The 17,156-nt window shown below is 48.9% G+C and overlaps 1 protein-coding gene across 1 annotated transcript; it reads right to left on the reverse strand.

Moving 5' to 3' along the window:
- Nucleotides 1-14,083: 14,083 nt before the first annotated feature.
- LOC141967480 (cygnin) lies at nucleotides 14,084-15,729 on the reverse strand. Its single transcript, XM_074921307.1, has 2 exons — nucleotides 15,672-15,729; nucleotides 14,084-14,217 (listed from the first exon to the last, which is right to left on the reverse strand). Exons 1-2 carry the CDS (start codon nucleotides 15,727-15,729, stop codon nucleotides 14,084-14,086), a joined length of 192 nt encoding a protein of 63 aa, XP_074777408.1.
- Nucleotides 15,730-17,156: the final 1,427 nt, after the last annotated feature.

The following is a 17,156-nucleotide window of genomic DNA, read 5'->3' on the forward strand; positions in this document are numbered from 1 at the left end:
AAGTATACCAGGAGGAACAGCTATTCGGGGAGAAGGAAAAAAAAAAAAAAAGAGTTTAAAACATAACAATGCCACAAAAAACATTTAGCATCTCTTCAAGCACATGCTGCTGCAGCCTTGAGTGCAAGGAGCTGTAAAAGTGACTAAAGCAAGAGTCTCAAGAGCGGATTGCTCAAGTGAAAGGAAGCTGGAATGAAATGTCAGCCAGCCCCGTCGGTCCCTCATTCAGCACTGCTCAGAAATGCCTGATGCTTTCTGACTGGATAGCCAGGGCTGGAATAATGTGCTCAGTTGCAACATTTTCACTTTTACAGCGAAAATGAGGATTCTTTTCTTTGCAAGAGTTACAATTTTGCCTCATATTTTATGAGCTGATACTGTTGGTGAAGATCTTTGCTCTATAGTCCTTGTGGTTTGCTCCTGTCCTGGTCATAACGGCCACATGGCCGCTGTCCCACTCTGCCATACTTGAAGCTAAGCTCCCTGGAAATACGTTTATACCTGCGAACTGAACAATTTGGGGTGCAGATAGTCACCCATACTGCTGAATTGCTAGTTTCAGCACTGACCCAAACAACCCTGGGAAGCTCAGGAATTAACATAGACCAGGGACCATTCCCAAGAGACCATCTGGAAGGACCACCCCAGTTTTGAAGACTGAGAGAGTTTAATAGCACTGACATGGCCAGATTGTGCCAAAGGGCCTCAGGACTAAAGAGCAGGCCTGGCCCTGGGTTTTTTTGACTGGTATAGATATAGACCAACTGCCCACCCTGTCTTGGCTTTGGTGCATGCATGACAGCATTTTAAAATTATATTTATTTCTAAGTCTCTGAAGAGAGTCTGATGAGGTGCTCTTGCCCTGTACACACGGCTATGACTGGGGTCACTGCTCACATCAGCCTTTCTGGAGGGGTCTCTGTGGACTAGCCCAGCCACAGCATCTACATGCCTGGTCCCTACCTCTGTGCTTCGTGCAAGAGCCCAGGACACCTGGAGAGCCAAGTGACCCAGATCCACCCAGCAATGAGCTGCACAAGAGTGCAGGGCATGAGACAGACACAGCAGACAGCCTTGACACCACCATACTGCTCCTTGGGTTGCTGTCCTACGGCCTTCTTGGTCCTGACTTCCCAGCTGGGTCACCTCTGGAGAGGCACCTATGCCTGTGGGCAAGAACAAACGTGGACAAATGGACCAGAGGTTGGTCTGGTTCAGGGGGAGCCGAGAGGAAAGCAGATAGCCTTGAGGTTTAACCCTTTATCCCTGTTCGCTACCCTTTGCTATGAGAGGAGGTGTATAAGAGTCGGGTTGACCCAGCACTGAGGGATCTGGTGGAGTTGAGAACGGTCAGTGTGAATTTAATGGTTGGACTGGATGATCTTCAAGGTCTTTTCCAACCTAGATGATTCTGTGATTCTGTGAGATACTGGCATAGCTCAGGCTGTTGTCCCCCAGGGTAGCTTGAATGGTGGGGTCCATGGGTATGGGAGCACCTCCCCCAGACCTCATCATCCTGTGCTCTCTCTGTAGCCAACAAATGCCTCCAAAGAGAGATGCATCTCTAAGACAGGGACTGGGGTCCTGAATCTACCCTCCGAGGGTAGAGCAGGACATGGGTGTCTGTCTGGTGAACCCCATGGCAGGTGGTCAAAGTCAAGCTCAAGGCAAACTCTGTACGAGCCTTTCAAGGGATGCTGGAAGGGCTGTTTGCCTCTGTGTGTTGGGCTGGGAGATGCCCCGAGGCATGTGGTGTGTGGATATCAGGAAAGCACGCTGGAGAAACCAGTAACACCTTCAACACAGCTGTGAACAGGTCTGTCCAAGCGGGCCTGGGGCTCCCACCGCAGAGAGAGCCTTAGGGAGGACTGAACATGTGTGTGCTGGGCCATGTCTTCCACCAGACTGAGCCTTGGAGCTGGTGAGACTGGACCCTTTCATACCCAGGGTACTTCTGCCTTTCTGAGCAACTTTGGATGCACTTCATACCTTTTTTGATTCTCTAGGCAATTACCCACCGCTATTGACTCTGAGCACCCAAATCTTCCCTTCCACCAAAACACCAGTCCAGACCAGTCCTCCAGGACCACCTCTAAGTCCTCTTGGTCGTACAGGCACTGAATGAATTGCCTTCATTCCCCGACACCATTCCTCCCTCCATTTTTTCCTCTCTTCAAGCCACAGGTCCAGCAACTAGCCAACCCTTCCCTGTGCCCAAGTCCTGAGCTACTGATGAAACCATCACATCACCTTGGTTAATGCAGCCTCCCCTTTCTGATCTTTGGTCATATTCTGCACCTGGAGCCACTCCTGCCCCCATCCCTCCCCTCCCTTCCTGGCCATCCCGCTTCCCTTCCCTCCTCCACGTCTCCCTTACGCCCCTGTGCTCTTTCCTACGGGCCCATTTGCTCTCTCCCGGCGCTTGCAGCACCATGAGTGGTGGGACATGAAGGATGGGGCTCCAAGCTACCGCCTGCAGAGCACCCGCCTTGGGACTCCCCACACAAGGGGGGCACCCCACGTGCTAGCTGAAAAGCAGAACATATTTCTGATGTTAAAATTGGGTGATATTGATGATATTGAATCACCTTGCTTATTTTTCACCTTCCCGTGCAGGCCACGAATCCTTCCCTCCTACCAGACCACTCTCTCCCAAAGGGGATCATAGCCACCAACCCCCTCTAAAACCTGACAGTACTAAGCCATTCCCCATTCCTCCATACCAGCCACCTCCCCCACCCGCTTTCCTTCTCTAATCCTCAAGGAGCCACGGCTTAGGAGCCCCAGCTTAGCATCGCATGATGTGCACATCCCATTGTCCCCCTCTAATAGCATAAGCCCTGCATGAATCCCCTTGATTTTAGGGCACAGAGTGTTGCTGGAATTCCTTGCCTTGTTTCTGGTGGCTTTCAGTTCTGTATTGTGTCTTCTCTACTGTTTACTTGCTGGATATTCAGAGGATGGTAAGATGTATTATTGTTTAGATTTTAGAGGCAGTATTTGTTTCAATACAGATAACAAAGCAGGGACGCAGCAGAGGAGCAGTGGTCTATATCATACATCCTCTGGAGGCAAAAGTTGAGTAACAGGTTAAAGTCATCAAGATAAAAAGTTCCCTTCGAAAAAAAATCCCAACTCTTACTGTCTGGGCCAGGTATTCCCAGTATTGTTCAGCTTGATCATCCTCCAGTGACACGTACTGTCAAAAAAGCTGCTGCTCTGGCTTTGGGGCACTGTCACTTTATTTGCATTTGATGCTTTGCGGGGGGGGGGGGGGGGGGGGGGGGGGGGGGGCTAGGTTAAAGGTTTCAGCTTGGTCAGAGATGGCAGGGGACATCAAATGAGCAAGATGTAGAGCTGCCAGTCTTCCAGAAAATCCTGGAAGGAATGGATAATGTGACTCTGATTTGGTTTGGATTTTGTCAAGCTGATTAAAAAGCAGTCTACACTCATGCACTGATAGATCCTAAACGCTGTGGTGTTGGCTTCCTAGATGAAGATGGTATGGGATCGGGGGAGGAGACTTGCTTTAGGATGTCCCGGGGAGATGGGGCAGGGTGGAAAAGTGATGCAGGCTTGCAGAGTCTCTTTGGCCACGTGGGCAAGAGCAGTGGTGCAGGCCATCTCCCTTTGTCCATGATGGCACAAATTCTTCACTCCTTCATGCCCATGGAAAGGAGATGAGCAGACTGGACGCACAAAAGGAAAAGAGAACAAACGACACATCCGTAAGAAATGCTTTGGTGTGGGGGCATACCAGCGGTCCCAGCAGGGAACCATTTCTTCTCAGGGCGCTCACAAAGGGGCTTTGCCCAAGACATATTTAAGCAGCTTATGACCATTAGACAAATATTTAATCTGCAGGAAAGTGGGCCGCCAGAAAAGCGGGTGCTCTGGTATATTTAAGGCCATGGAGCAGCTGGGCCTGTGAGACAGAGCGGTGGAGGGGACACAGGGGACAGGGTATCAGAGGAGTGGTGGCCAGTGTCGGAGCTTATGCCCCAAGGGTTGAGAGAGCAGGTATAGCAGTTGCAAACACCAAAAAGGTTTCTGTGGAAAGGTAAAAGGAACCCCTGAAATGACCTAACAGCAGTGGGGATAGGGAGAGAGAACCCCAAAAACTAACATCCCAAGCCTACTTGCACTTTTTCCACCTGCATCCTCCTTGCTTGTAGGACCTGAGCCAGGCAGGTGGAAGGTAACTTGACTATTGCTCTCCAGATGAGCAGCTCCGTCCTTGCAGATGTAGCCACTGCTGAAGGGCACGAAAGGCCAGACAGAAAATCCGCCAGATCATTTCCAGAGCTGATCCTAGTTTTCCCCTAAACAAAGATCTGGATCGGTTTGTGGGAGGCAAGAGCAGAGCAGGAATAACTTCAGTTGTCCGCAGCTGCACCTTGTCCTCCAAGAAAAAGGCTTGAGCTGACATCTCTCCCGACCGTCAGCAGCATTTAAGTAGGTGCCGTTATTTTGCAGTTATCCAAAAGATGGCAGCCTTCCCCAAATCTTCTTCCTCGCCAGCTGCCTGGACTCTGACCAGGAGATACGTGTCTCACCTTGATTCCTGCCACTGCAGCTGGCACGACCCATGGGAGACAGAGCTCAAAAGCTGCAGAGAGCTGCTAAAAGCCATGTCTCTAGCCGTGCTTTTGGTATTTTGCTAGTGCTGGGTTTTGCCTGGCAAAGTGATCACGCCTGCCTCCTCCTGGAAGAGGGATTTGGATTTGCTCTTGGTTGTACGTCAGCCAAGTTGCCTTTATGCTGGCAGACCCAGCAGCTTGGGTTGCTCCTACAGCATTTCCTCATCATTCATGGTGCCTGAAGCAGGTCCTTCAGGAGGGGGTGGTTGGATTAGGAATCCGAGGAGGAAGAGGCTATAGAAGCCAGGAGTACAGCGGCTCATGGTCTCAGTTGTCTGTGGTCCCTATTCCCAAATTGTCCTTCCTCGCAGGGCACAAGAAGATGGTGGGGCAAGCTCTACCACCCAGTGGCAGAGCACACTGTGCTCCTGGTCACCCACCCACAAAAGACCAGTGTGTCCCCTCAACAAATCCCCACCTCCCTCCCCAGAGCTTTCCTCTGTCTCAGTTTTCATTGCAGGGCCTCCTCGGGATTGGAAACAAGGTCGCCTCCATGTATCTCTCTTCTCAATGCATCTCTTTTCTCCAGGCTTTGTCTTTGGACGTGGAAGGTGGGATCACAAACATAAAATCCATTTTTTTTTCTAAGCATCCCTTTTATCAGTTCACTCTTCTCACCACATTATATTTGCGAGCTGCGGAAATCTACAGACAGACCCAAATACAAACCAACATCCTCAGCTCTGTTGCCCCCGTCTCTGTTTCTCTGAGTCCACCAGTCCAAGAGAAATAAGTCATGCAGCGTGTTTCTGGTTCTGCTCTTGTGGCCTTGGTCTCACTGGAGACACCTCTTCCTGTCAATTAAACAATTCCAGGACCTGTTTTCTGTACCTGAGGCCAAGTGGCACTTCCTGGCCATGTCCAGGTTATGACGTGTGTGAGCAATCCTCTGTCCCTCTGCCAACCCCATCCCTTACTGGCAGGGAACTTTGTTGTGGTCCTCACCTGACCTTGCAGCCTCCCTGCCAGACAGGAGATGTCTCTGCTGAGTAACCAGGAAGCATTTCTCTCCTGCAAACAAGCAGCTGTGGACTTCTGCAGGTTGGTATAAGTTCTGGAAGGCTTTCTGCTAAGCTGGCTTTGGTGATGAAGACTGTAAGTCTTCAGCTCTTGGGAACATCTTCTGTGTTCTGCTCCCTGACTGCCCAGCATCTCGTGTGACAAGTGCACAGCGATGGGGATCGTTTCAAAGAGGTCCCACAGTCATAAAAGCGATAACTGCAGCAATGATAATAATGAAAACCTAGCAAAAAAACACTGACTGTGGTTAGCTGCAACACTTGGCCTGTGTGGTGGTCAGGATGTGTGGGAAATCTTGCCAGGTCACTTTGCAGCAACACTGGAAATTGCCTCTATCAACATCCTTAAGTATTTCCAAACAGCAAAGCGAACTGGCACATCTCAGACAAGGAGGGAAGTGCCTCCCCTATACCTGCACCCAAGGTAGACCTGCAGTAGGCTCTGTTGACCCCTGACGACTCCAACCTCACTAGAAGATGAAACTGTTATTATCTACAGTGTATTTTGTGTTTCCTCAAGGCTCGTTAGAAGCAGGAACCAGCAAGCCGGGCAACGTACAAGCAGCGGGCATCACTCCCAGTGATCTGAGCAGATGTTCCTGCCCCTCCTCAAGGATCTCACTACAGCCCCAGGAATGCAGATGGTCAAGAAATAAAGACAAGAGCAAAATGGCAACGTCATAGCAGTGTTACTGACATTTTTCCATGGGTATTTTTCCTTAGAAAGAAAATGTTTAATGTTCCACAAGGTGGAACTGGGGTTGGTGGAGGACAGCTGGGGAAAGAAGAAGATGTGGCTTCGGCTGAAGTGTTTTTCTCAGATAAAACTGCGGTGATCCATTTTTATTTTGAGCTTTTAAATCATATAGTTTTGCTGTACATTGAAACTGAGTAAAACCATGATTTCCTGCCTCTCAAAGAGAGACAGGGGAAGCCCTTTTCCCCCAGTGCCTTGTAAGAGGTGACACCGGAGTCCAGAGCTGAGGACATTGATGGGAGTGAAAGGAAAAATTGGCCTCAAACACCTGCAGAAGGCAACGCCCTGAGCCACAGCGAATTCCTCTCCAGGAAAACCACCCTGTCTCCCTTCAAACCAAGGTGAAGTCTCAGTATCCACAGTACCCTGCAGCAGGGATTTCTAAGTGCTCCTCCTGGAGGCATTACTAGAAAAGGAGAGAAGATCATAGTGATGAATAGGAGCCAGGGTCAGCAATGCCCGAAGCTGATTTGGGTTGCTTTGTGCTTTCTATTCCAAGAAAATGGCGAGCAAAGAAGAGCCCTGGATATTCCCTTCTTGTCTAGCTTGTGAGCTCTGCTTCCCACTGCAGCACCGGGGCATGCCCCTGTTCTCCAAACCAGAGAGGGGCACGCAGAGGATTTTATGGTTCATTGGCAAGCCCTAAGAATTGAAAGAAAATTGACTTTGATCTAAAAGAAATCAAATTTTTGCCTTTTCAGTATGTCCAAAAAAAAAAAAAAAGAAAGAAGAAAGTATTCCTTTGAGATCAGGCAAAATGTTTTCTTTCATGTCTGGGCACTTTAAATTCTTGTTTAAATAAAAGCACAGAACAAAAAGGGGAAGGTAAGAGGCCATGTGGAGGACTGTCTGATTCATCCAGCACCATCCCACAGCAGTTAGGCTGGATAATTCACGGGGAATGTGCTTTGACATGGGAGGGAGAAGCTGCAAGACCCTGCAGGGGAGGCCCAGCTTGTGCAGAAGCAGCCAGGGATGCGCCTTGCAGGAGGCAGGTTTGAGCCTCTGTGTTCCCTGCACATTCCTGGTGGGATTTCTTCAGCAGGCTGAGATATATAAATGAGTGTTCAGGAAGGGAAGTGCCTCTGGGCTGTTATTTAGCATCTTGGTAACCCATGCCTAACTCATGGTGAGACACTCCAGAAGTTTTCCAAATGGACAATTTTTGGGGTTTAGGACATATTTCCCTGACTATTCCTTATATTTTCTAAGCTCTGCACCACACAAGGTCGGGCTCTCTGCTGCTGTCAGTGGCTGCAGCTCTGCTCTCACCAGTGCGGCACCAATCTCTCTCACATTCACCAGACTTTCCTCCTTCAAGTGGACGCAGTGTTGCTAAGAGATGCTGTCTGGGCTGAGAATGAGCAGTTGAAGGGCAAGTTTCCCTCTTCCTTGGGAAGTCACCTCATGACTCAGCATAGATGCCATGGGCTATCTACCCCATTGTGCAAACTCATTGAGAGAGTTACCTTGTTTTGGAGAAAACGAGGGCTAATGACACAAGAGTGCTGAAGGAAAAAAGCAAAGTCCATCTGAGGACAACACTTGACTGCTGGTGGCACTTTGCAAGTTCAGAAGCCACAGCACAATTTTTAGGCTGCACCAGCCCTAGCTAGGTCCAGTCTGTTATATGAGACATGACAGATTGTGTCGTTCTCGTCCTGCTTAATTCTCCAGCTACTCCATCCTGAGGAGCCTGTGCTTCCAGCACAGCACAGAGCTGCTCACAAAGCAAAGGTCGTTACCGTATTCCCCCTCTCATTCCAGTCCTGACCTTGCACCATTTAATTCAGTGAGAGTTTTGCTCATGAAATATGGACTCCAGGGTCTTAACAAAGTCCAAACCGAAGGCTTTAGCGAGAATTTGCTGCCTTTACATAACTCTTGTTTTGAGCAAGCAGGCTCTGAGCTCCCTACAGACAAACAGTGGGGGAAGAATGGGAGGAAACAACATCACGGGATACAAATGGCTTAGAGAATTGGTTCTCAAATGTATTGGCAGTGCAGGGGGGTGAGGGTTGGAGCTAGGACATCCCAGATGCTTGTAAGGTTACTCACATCCTGAAGACATCTGAAGAAACCCAAAAGAGCTTTGGAAATGGAACCATCACCTTCATAGGATGATGTCTGGGCTGCTGGTTCAGATTGTCTGGACCAGAAGAAGAAGTAACGGAAACGAATCTAGGGGTCTCTGATCCTGCAAGGCAAAGATGGTGTTTGCAGTGTGCTGCACCCCTTGGTGATCACAGCTTTCAGCCGGTGGTGGTTAACCCCTCAGAGAACCATGCTCAGTGGTTTTGTGGCACCTGCTGGGGTCTCCTGGCTGGTCCCACAACCTGGGCAATGATCTCTGAGCTTAGAGGACACGACTCAGAGTTATCGATCTGGGCATGTTAGGTGATGGATATAGTGAACAGGAAAAGCCTTGGCGATGGTCGTTACTGATAGATCATCTCAGCCCAAGTGTGGGATGGGCCTCTGGAGGACAGGGCGTACAGCAGATTTCTCTCTGATACCACCCCCCCGTCTCTGGTCCTGCACATCCCTGCAGGGTTTGAGTCACACAAAGACACATCTTCACGTGAACAGACTACTAAGAAACTCATTTATGACTCCTGTTGTGATGAGGCTGGCATGAGAAAGTGCAGTATCTGCATTTGACCGTATCGTCTCCATAAACATGAGCTTATCTAGCAAGACTTACCAGATCTTTCCTGATCCTCTGCACACAACTTTCTGGTAGACAATGAACCACACAGCACACTTCAGGGTGAGAACTGATCTTTTTTAATGACAGAAGCAAACTCCATTTCCATCAAATGAGAAGAAACGAATGCAAACATCCCTGTTTCCTCCTCCTCTCAGCATCGAAAGTCTCAGCTCTACTTCTTTTTCCTGTGTGCCAGACAGCAGTACATCCTCCTGCAGTCTTCAGTATGCTCCTCCTTCTCTCCTTTAGCACATGTCCTGGAACAATACCCATTGCAGCTCTTTTTTGGCTGGCTTTTGCCTGTAGAAAGAAAGAGAACTACGTCTGCATTGACTAATTCATCATGGTCAAGAGCACAGAAATCCACTACCGCCCAGTAAACTCCTTCCTTAAAGTGTCTGCATCCACACTGATACCTGGGACTGGACCCTGGCCACTGCCAGCACTTCCCTCAGGGTTGGTTGAGTCCATGCTATCCGGCCAAGAGCAAAACTGAGCCAGTAACTATGCTGTCATTTAAATGGTGTGGAAGACTTAGTTCAAAATGTCAAACTGAGACCTCAGTCCTGGCACTGTTGAATTTATCAGCATAGTCACACTCTGGGTATTTAGCTTGAGATGAACTGAATTGCTCTGACTCTAGGGTCCAATGACCGTGATGGGACCCAGTTCACGTGGAGACCCCCAGACAATGGATGTCTATATCTAGGATGGTGTGATTATGGAGCTGACCTCCACCCCAAAAGTCTCGTGAGCCAAACCCAACCAAAATATCAACACAAGACTCACCACCCACACCTACTTTCCTCTAAAAGTCTTTTTTAAACCTTAATTCCTTTATGGTACACTATTATCTCTCATTTCTGCTCCACCTTACCTGGGGTAGCCATCAAGGCCATTAGAAAAACTGCAAACACAACATAGATGATCCTCATGACTGGATATCCACCAGGATCACAGCAGGTCTGAGATGCAGCCTTGCAGAGAGATCTTGAATTAGTTGTTAACAAAAAGGCTGGAGATCCTGATATTTATAGACATTTTTTTGTCAGAGAGGACGGTGTTAAGGAGGAGCATGACTTTGCTGCTGTCCAAGGACACATTGTTTGCTGCTTAGCAGGATATTATGTCACTCCAACCCAGTGGCTATCTGACAATGAGACGTCCACTCTGTGCCCATTTGTCACTGGCTCTTTGAAGGCATCTTAAGTGGCCTGTGCAGGCGTCTCTCCTTCGGGAACTTGACTCCTCTCCGTCTGGCTGCAAAAGCTTTTAGCACACAGTTGGAACTATCAGTCCCTGGTCAGGGGACTTGGTGTTGGCTTGTAGGAATGGTTGTGGTGGACGGTGTTACAGCAACATGTTGGGGACCCCTTCTTCTTCCCTTACAAAACAGAGACCTGACAGGACTGATACCACACTGGCCAGTGCCACCGTGTGCATTCCCAACTGTATGTCAAGACCTAGACCCTCTACTTGAGAATCCGAAGTGCCGTGGCAATGGACATGCAAGTTGTTATAAAGTTGAAATGTCTTTCCTGCAAAAAAACCTCTGTCTGAAGACGAGGTCACCAGTCTAAGCTAATTGTCTGGGGCTCAGTTCGGTTGCCTGAACACAGACAGCACCGTCTGAGACCTCCTGAAATTTCCGCAAGTTTCCCCTTCTCTCCTACATCAACCATGTCCAAGAGATTTGGAAGCCACTTTCTGCAGATAGGATGATTAGCAACTCAGTTCTAGTCTCTTGAGTGTTATATAGCAAAACACTGAGTGCAGAGATGACCAAAGAAGAGTGGGAAGTAGCTTATACCTCTATTGTCCACCTAAAGTCTCCTTCACCACAAGCTGGAAGATGTCCTAGTGTTCACATTTACATCAGCTTATGACCGATGTGTTTCTTCCCTCATTTCCTTCTCCCTTGAGGAGAAGCAATGGAATAGCTACCAGGGCACCCCCAGTCCAAGAAGAAACTGAACCGAAGCAGAGATATTGTAGGTTGTGTTCCCTGGCAATGACTGAATGTTTCGGACTGAACAATATTGGCACTGCATTACACCATTCCCTCCAGAACTGCCTGAGAGCAGGCTGGGGCTATCTGCCCTGGAGAGCAAAAACTGCAGAAGCACTCGCTCCAAGTCTATCCACTCTGAGCAAGCTTCCTTTAGAGATGAATACACCTATAGTTTTATTTCTCATGTGGGTGTCTCCTTTTGTTCTGGATGTCTACACTCCTTTGATAGTGGAGATTTAGTCACTATAATCCACAGAGCTGGGAGAGTCACTTGGCTTACTGGCCTGAAGGTTTTTGTTTAGGGTGGGTTGAACCATGCTCTAAACTCTCTCAACACTATTGAGTGGAACAGCAATTCCCAGTGACTCTGACATTCTAGGTTTGTATCTGAGATGTCCCGCCTGGTCTCTAGAAGGTAATGGTCTCCCATAGCTCCCATATCATACCTGCCAGCCACATATAGATGTCCCAGGCACTCACTGGTGCCTCAGGTGGCACTAGACATCTTTATTTAAGCAACTCAATCAACCACTAGCGTGTCTGTAGATCCTCTTATGGAAACACCTCAGTTTAGCTCTCCCTAATCTCTATTTCAGTCTCACCCAGAGAGTGCCAAGTGAACAAAGACATGAAGGGACTGGGAATAAAGGAGTCCCTTCCACTCCATCCTTCACATCCAACCTGGACAGCACAGCCCTAAGATGCTGAGCGGATCCCAGGCCCTGTGGATCTGAAGTTGTTCTCTCTTTCTGCACGGAGTGTGTCCCTTGTATTGCAAGATAAGAAAGCAGGGGAGAAGCAGAGGGGAAGATAAGGCAGAAGAATGATTAAACTGCCCCAAATTTTCCCAGTGTACCCCTCTAGTTGTCTTCTCCCTAGAGGGAAATGATTACTCAGTCCCTATAGCTCTTCTGGTCCTCGACTTCTCTACAAATAACAACCCACACTGTATCTATTAGATAGTTCAGTGATGCCAGCCACTAACTCACAACTAATTTCTCCTGGAAAAATACCATCCAGCAACCCCCCCAATGGCCGCTGGTGGTGGGTAATGTCATACAGACCCCTCCTCAGGGAAGTGAGAGCAGAGCTGGTTGTAGCAGCTTTTCCTTGCAAAAGCTGTTTCACTGTTGGACACTATACTGGATTTGTATGGCAAGGTTTTGGTAGTGGGGGGCTACAGGGGTGGCTTCTGTGAGAAGCTGCCAGAAGCTTCCCCCGTGTCCGACAGAGCCAATGCCAGAGGGACCCAAGAGGGACTCACCGCTGGCCAAGGCTGAGGCCGTCAGCAAGGGGGGAAGCGCCTCTGGGGTAACATATTTAAGAAGGAGAAAAAGCTGCTGCTCAACTGCAACTGGAGAGGAGTGAGAATATGAGAGAAACAACCCTGCAGACACCAAGGTCAGGGAAGAAGGAGTGGGGGGAGGCATTTGGCTGTGCCCTGCACCCACGGGCACTCACGGTGGAGCAGACACCCCACGCCGGAGCAGGGGGATGCCCGAAGGAGGCAGTGACCCCCTGGGAAGCCCGTGTTGGAGCAGTCTGTTCCTGAAGGACTGCACCCCGTGGAAGGGACCCCACGCTGGAGCAGGAGAAGAGTGTGAGGAGTCCTTCCCCTGCAGAGGGAAGGAGAGGCAGGGACAACATGTGATGAACTGACCACAACCCCCATTCCCCGTCCCCCTGTGCTGCTGAGGGTGAGGAGGTGGAGAAATCAGGAGTGAAGCTGATCCCAGGAAGAAGGAGACAGGAGGGAGGGAGGAATTTTAGGATTTGTTTTCATTTCTCATTATCCTACCCTGACTTTGATTGGAAATAAATTAGATTAGAATTTCCCCAAGTTGAGTCTGTTTTTTCCTGTGATGGTAATGGCTGAGCAATCTCTCTCTGTCCTCATCTTGACCCACGAGCTTTTTTGTCATATTCTTCTCCCCCTACCCAGTTCAGGAGGGGTAGTGATAGAGTGACTTTTGGTGGTCACCTGGCCTCCAGCCACCAACCCACCACAGACTCTTACTCCCTGCATATGTCCATATGCCCACCGTGTACCTGTACCTTCAAACCTAAAAGCGATGCAGCAGAAAGAATTAGATTTCTTTCTGAGAAGCCTCAAAACTGTGTTGTCTCTCCTAGACCGGTGTCAAAGTAGGAACCTGCCAATGCATTAGTGAGAGTCTCTAAAGAGTTTCTCTGTGCAGAGGCGCATGACTGCTCCTGCTACAGAGGTTTCACACACCTTTGGTCACCTTCATGGCTCTTCTCTGTACCTTTTTCTGCTCCAGCACACCCAGTTTGAGCTAGGGAGAGCAGAAATCAAACCTTAAGTGCCATATTGATCTGTAAATAACAGAGAAGCATTGACTGAGCAGTCTTGGGGGCTTGGCACGAAGAGGACATAAAATCTGTTGCATGAGGTCTGTGAGGGCTTATTTACTTCTGTGTTGCCCACCTCTGGGGATTGGCTGACATTATCATGGAAAGAGGGCTGTCTTATGCTTAGAGGAGACATTGCTGAACTACCCACAGTTTTAAAGACATTTGCAGATAACCTGCAGGCTGAAAAAGCATCAAGGAACTGAAAGATTCTCTCTGGTCTCCAGAGGCTTGTGCTCATGGCCACAGAGAAGGCAAGAGGGAAAATGATAACTTCTTCCTAAATCCCTACCCCATAAGACCACTGGCAGCTCTGCAGCTCGTTGTCAGCAGATGTCCAGGCTTTTTTGGTGCTGATGAGCGTTTGAACTGAGCTTGGAGAACCTGTCCTAATGCTTTTTGTGGGATCGTGGGGACACAATAACCACATCACACACACCAGAGTTACATCTCCTTTTTTTGTCCCTTTTTAATTATTGCAAGGAGGGGATGATAACTGGGTTAGACAGCTGAGAAGCTGCTCCCAGAGCCACCGCGGTGCCTCCTCTTCTCCAGCTGCTTCCTCTTCAGCTCCTATTTGCCCTTCCAGCCGGGCGGGATGCAGCAGTAGTACTTGCAGTCGGAGGAGAAGGACCACACGTCCACCTTGGAGCACTGGCTGGAGCAGTACCCCACCTTGGGGCAGTGCTTCCTTACCTGCCCATAGCCTGCAAGGGGGAGAGAGAGGGAGAGTGGTTGGGTCAGGGGAGGCGCCCCCGTGCCCCGCTGTCGTGCCCTCCCAGCACCTTCTGGTGTGAGCGTGGCAGGGCTCAGAAGGATGAGGTCCTGCTCGTAGGGAGGTCCTGCCCCGTCCTCCCACATGTCCACCACCCCTGCCCAAGCCCAGCCCCAAAGCAGGAAGGGACCTTGAAGAGCACAAGCCTGAGAAACTCCCTGTGCATCCCTCTGCCCCCAGCGGGTGACACGAGGGCCAGATGGTGACACAGGTGCCGTCTGGGACAGAGATGCTCCCAGGGAGAGCACATTCATTCCCCTCATGAGAGACAGCCCAAAAGCAAAGTTCATAGAGATGCTCATCTGGGCAAGGTTATAAAGATGCTCATCTGCATGCATGTGTTTTTCCCTGTCTTGTACCTCTCCTCAAGGGACAGAATCAGTGTTCTCAGAGCAAAATAGCAAAAGCCACATCAATCTTATTTCAAAAACTTTGGTGTCCACTCAGGTGCCTGTAGTTGCATCATGATTTTAAAAATTGTCCTCTTACCCAGAAAAGGCTGAAAGGTTTTGAAACTGGCCCCACAGCAACCTTGCACCAAATATTCACCGTGGTGGTTAAATGTGGGCCAGCTGAAAGACTTGGCCCAGGTGGATGAGATTTGATATCTGAGGAGAGTTTCTAATGCCTGTCTGAGAGATCCCAGCCCAGAATCCCCTTTCAACTCTTGTAAAGGAACCAGAAAGCCTTGGAGTCTCAGAAACAGGCACTAGCCGCAATAGTTATGTCACATCAGTAAATCCAATGTGCCCAGGACTGTTCCTTGACACAGAAATTGAGTTGCACAGAAGAGTTCCCTCTGGTACTATCAACCTCTCTGAGTCCCCAAGAGAAAGGGCCACATCCAGACTCTTGTTCGGGAATTGCCTGGCCTGGGCTCAGTCCCAAACTGGATACTGAAGTTTTAACCTCAGTTATTTCTACAGAAATCTCTCTGAGGTAGTTCTTATTTCATTGTCCCTTGAAAGAAGTCATCAAAGTGCTGGGGGGTTCAGCTGGAGAAGAGAAGGCTCCGGGGAGACCTTAGAGCGGCCCCCCAGGAATGAAAGAGGGTGTATAATAAAGATGGGGACAGACTTCTTAGTAGGGCTTGTTGTGATAGGACAAGGAGTAGTGGTTTTAAACTAAAAGAGGGTAGATTCAGGCTAGATATAAAGAAAACATTTTTTACAATGCAGGTGGCGAAACACTGGCACAGGTTGCCCAGAGAGGTGGTAGATGCTCCATCCCTGGAAACATTCATTGTCCCTTGAAAGAAGTCATTAAAGTACCTGGCCAGGTTATAGCAGTCACCTCAGTTGGTAATAACTATAGTTTTAAGAGCTAAAATTTCTTTAAAAGAATTCCAGTTAGTATCAGCTCATCTTGCCCAGTTTGTCATCTTACCTGGAGTGGCCAGGGAGACCAGCAGGAAGACAGCGAAGACAAGGTAGAGGAACCTCATGGCTGGAGTTGAGCTGGGATCTCAGCAAGGCTGGAGAGAGAAGTCTCAGAGAGAGCTCGAAGGGAGGAGGTGGTATAGATGGAGGCTGCGGCTGCCGGTTTTTATAGAGCTTTTCCTTGCGGAGCGGAGGATGCTGGGGAGACACGGGAATTCATCCAAGTCGAGCTGATTGTGGCACAAGCACCAGAATTTCCCACGTGTGCTGGCAGCCCCCTCCTTCCCCCAGCTCTGGTTACCCAATATCAGATACGATTTCAGCCCAGTGGCTTTGATGAGAGTACAAATGAATAGGGGCTGTCAGTAGCAGAGTTGTTAGGACTGAGCTGATGGGTCAGAGGGACCCGATGGAGATCTGCAGGTATAATGATGAGGGGAGAACAAGATCAGTATCACAGGGTTTCAGGCCTTTCCCAACCTCTGGCAGGGATGCAACTGCATGCAATAGGGCTGAGTTGTGGCCGCAATGCACTGCTAACTCTCCCTCCATTGTCCATCCTGGTCACAATGTGGGGCTGTTGGCTTGGAAAGGACCCATGTTCCCATCTCTACTTGTGAAAGGAACCATGTCTGCAAAATCTCTCTGATAAATTCAGCAAACACCACATTCAATGTAGTCTCTTTTGTTGTCTCCCCTCGCCCCTGAGATGAATGGATGGGCAGGAGCGCTGGGGCTGAGAGCTCCCAGGACTCTGGCTGAGCTGACCACTTGAAGACACTTTGATCATCACCTCTTCCTCACAAACCCCCCAGCCAGACCTGAGGTTTCAAACATGAGCAGAGCTCTGCAAAGGAGCTTTTCCAACCCCAGTTCACTGGGCTGTTTAATAGCTTTATAAACAGCTAGAAAAAAAAAAAAAAAAAAGAGAGGACTGGTGAAGGGACACAAGCTGCTGCTGTTGCAAAATTACAGAATACCATCCAACCTAAATCTGCAAAGGGCAACAGATGGATCTAACAACACTGAGTAACAGGGCAGTAAAATGTCAAATGCTGAACCAGTGTCAGTTAGTTTAAGGCTGTGAATTTGGAAAAATATATAATCTCTGTACAAACGATGGGTACAAATTACCTAAAGCCAGTTAAGGAGGAGGTTTGGGAATCCTTGAAAAAAGTGCTCTAAAAACAGCAAATAGGAACCAAAAAAATGGAAAATTGTACATTAAGAAATTTTAAGAAAGTTATTAAGACGAAAGAAAGCGTTGTCTCCCTTTGTCAGTCTGTAGGGTATCACACTGTGGTGTGTGCACTGCCCGTCTCCCCATTCCTCATGGCCTACAGTAGGGCAAGAAAAGGTTAAAAGAAAGGTGGCAGAGCCAAGGACTCACTTTCATAATATTAAGCACACTGGCACTTGTCAGCTCAAGGAAGAAACACTTACTGGAGGTGTATCACAAAGCTGTAAAAATTTTAGAGGCCTAAGGAAGAGA

Source organism: Athene noctua, chromosome 1 (genome assembly GCF_965140245.1).
Source record: "Athene noctua chromosome 1, bAthNoc1.hap1.1, whole genome shotgun sequence".
NCBI lineage: Eukaryota > Metazoa > Chordata > Aves > Strigiformes > Strigidae > Athene > Athene noctua.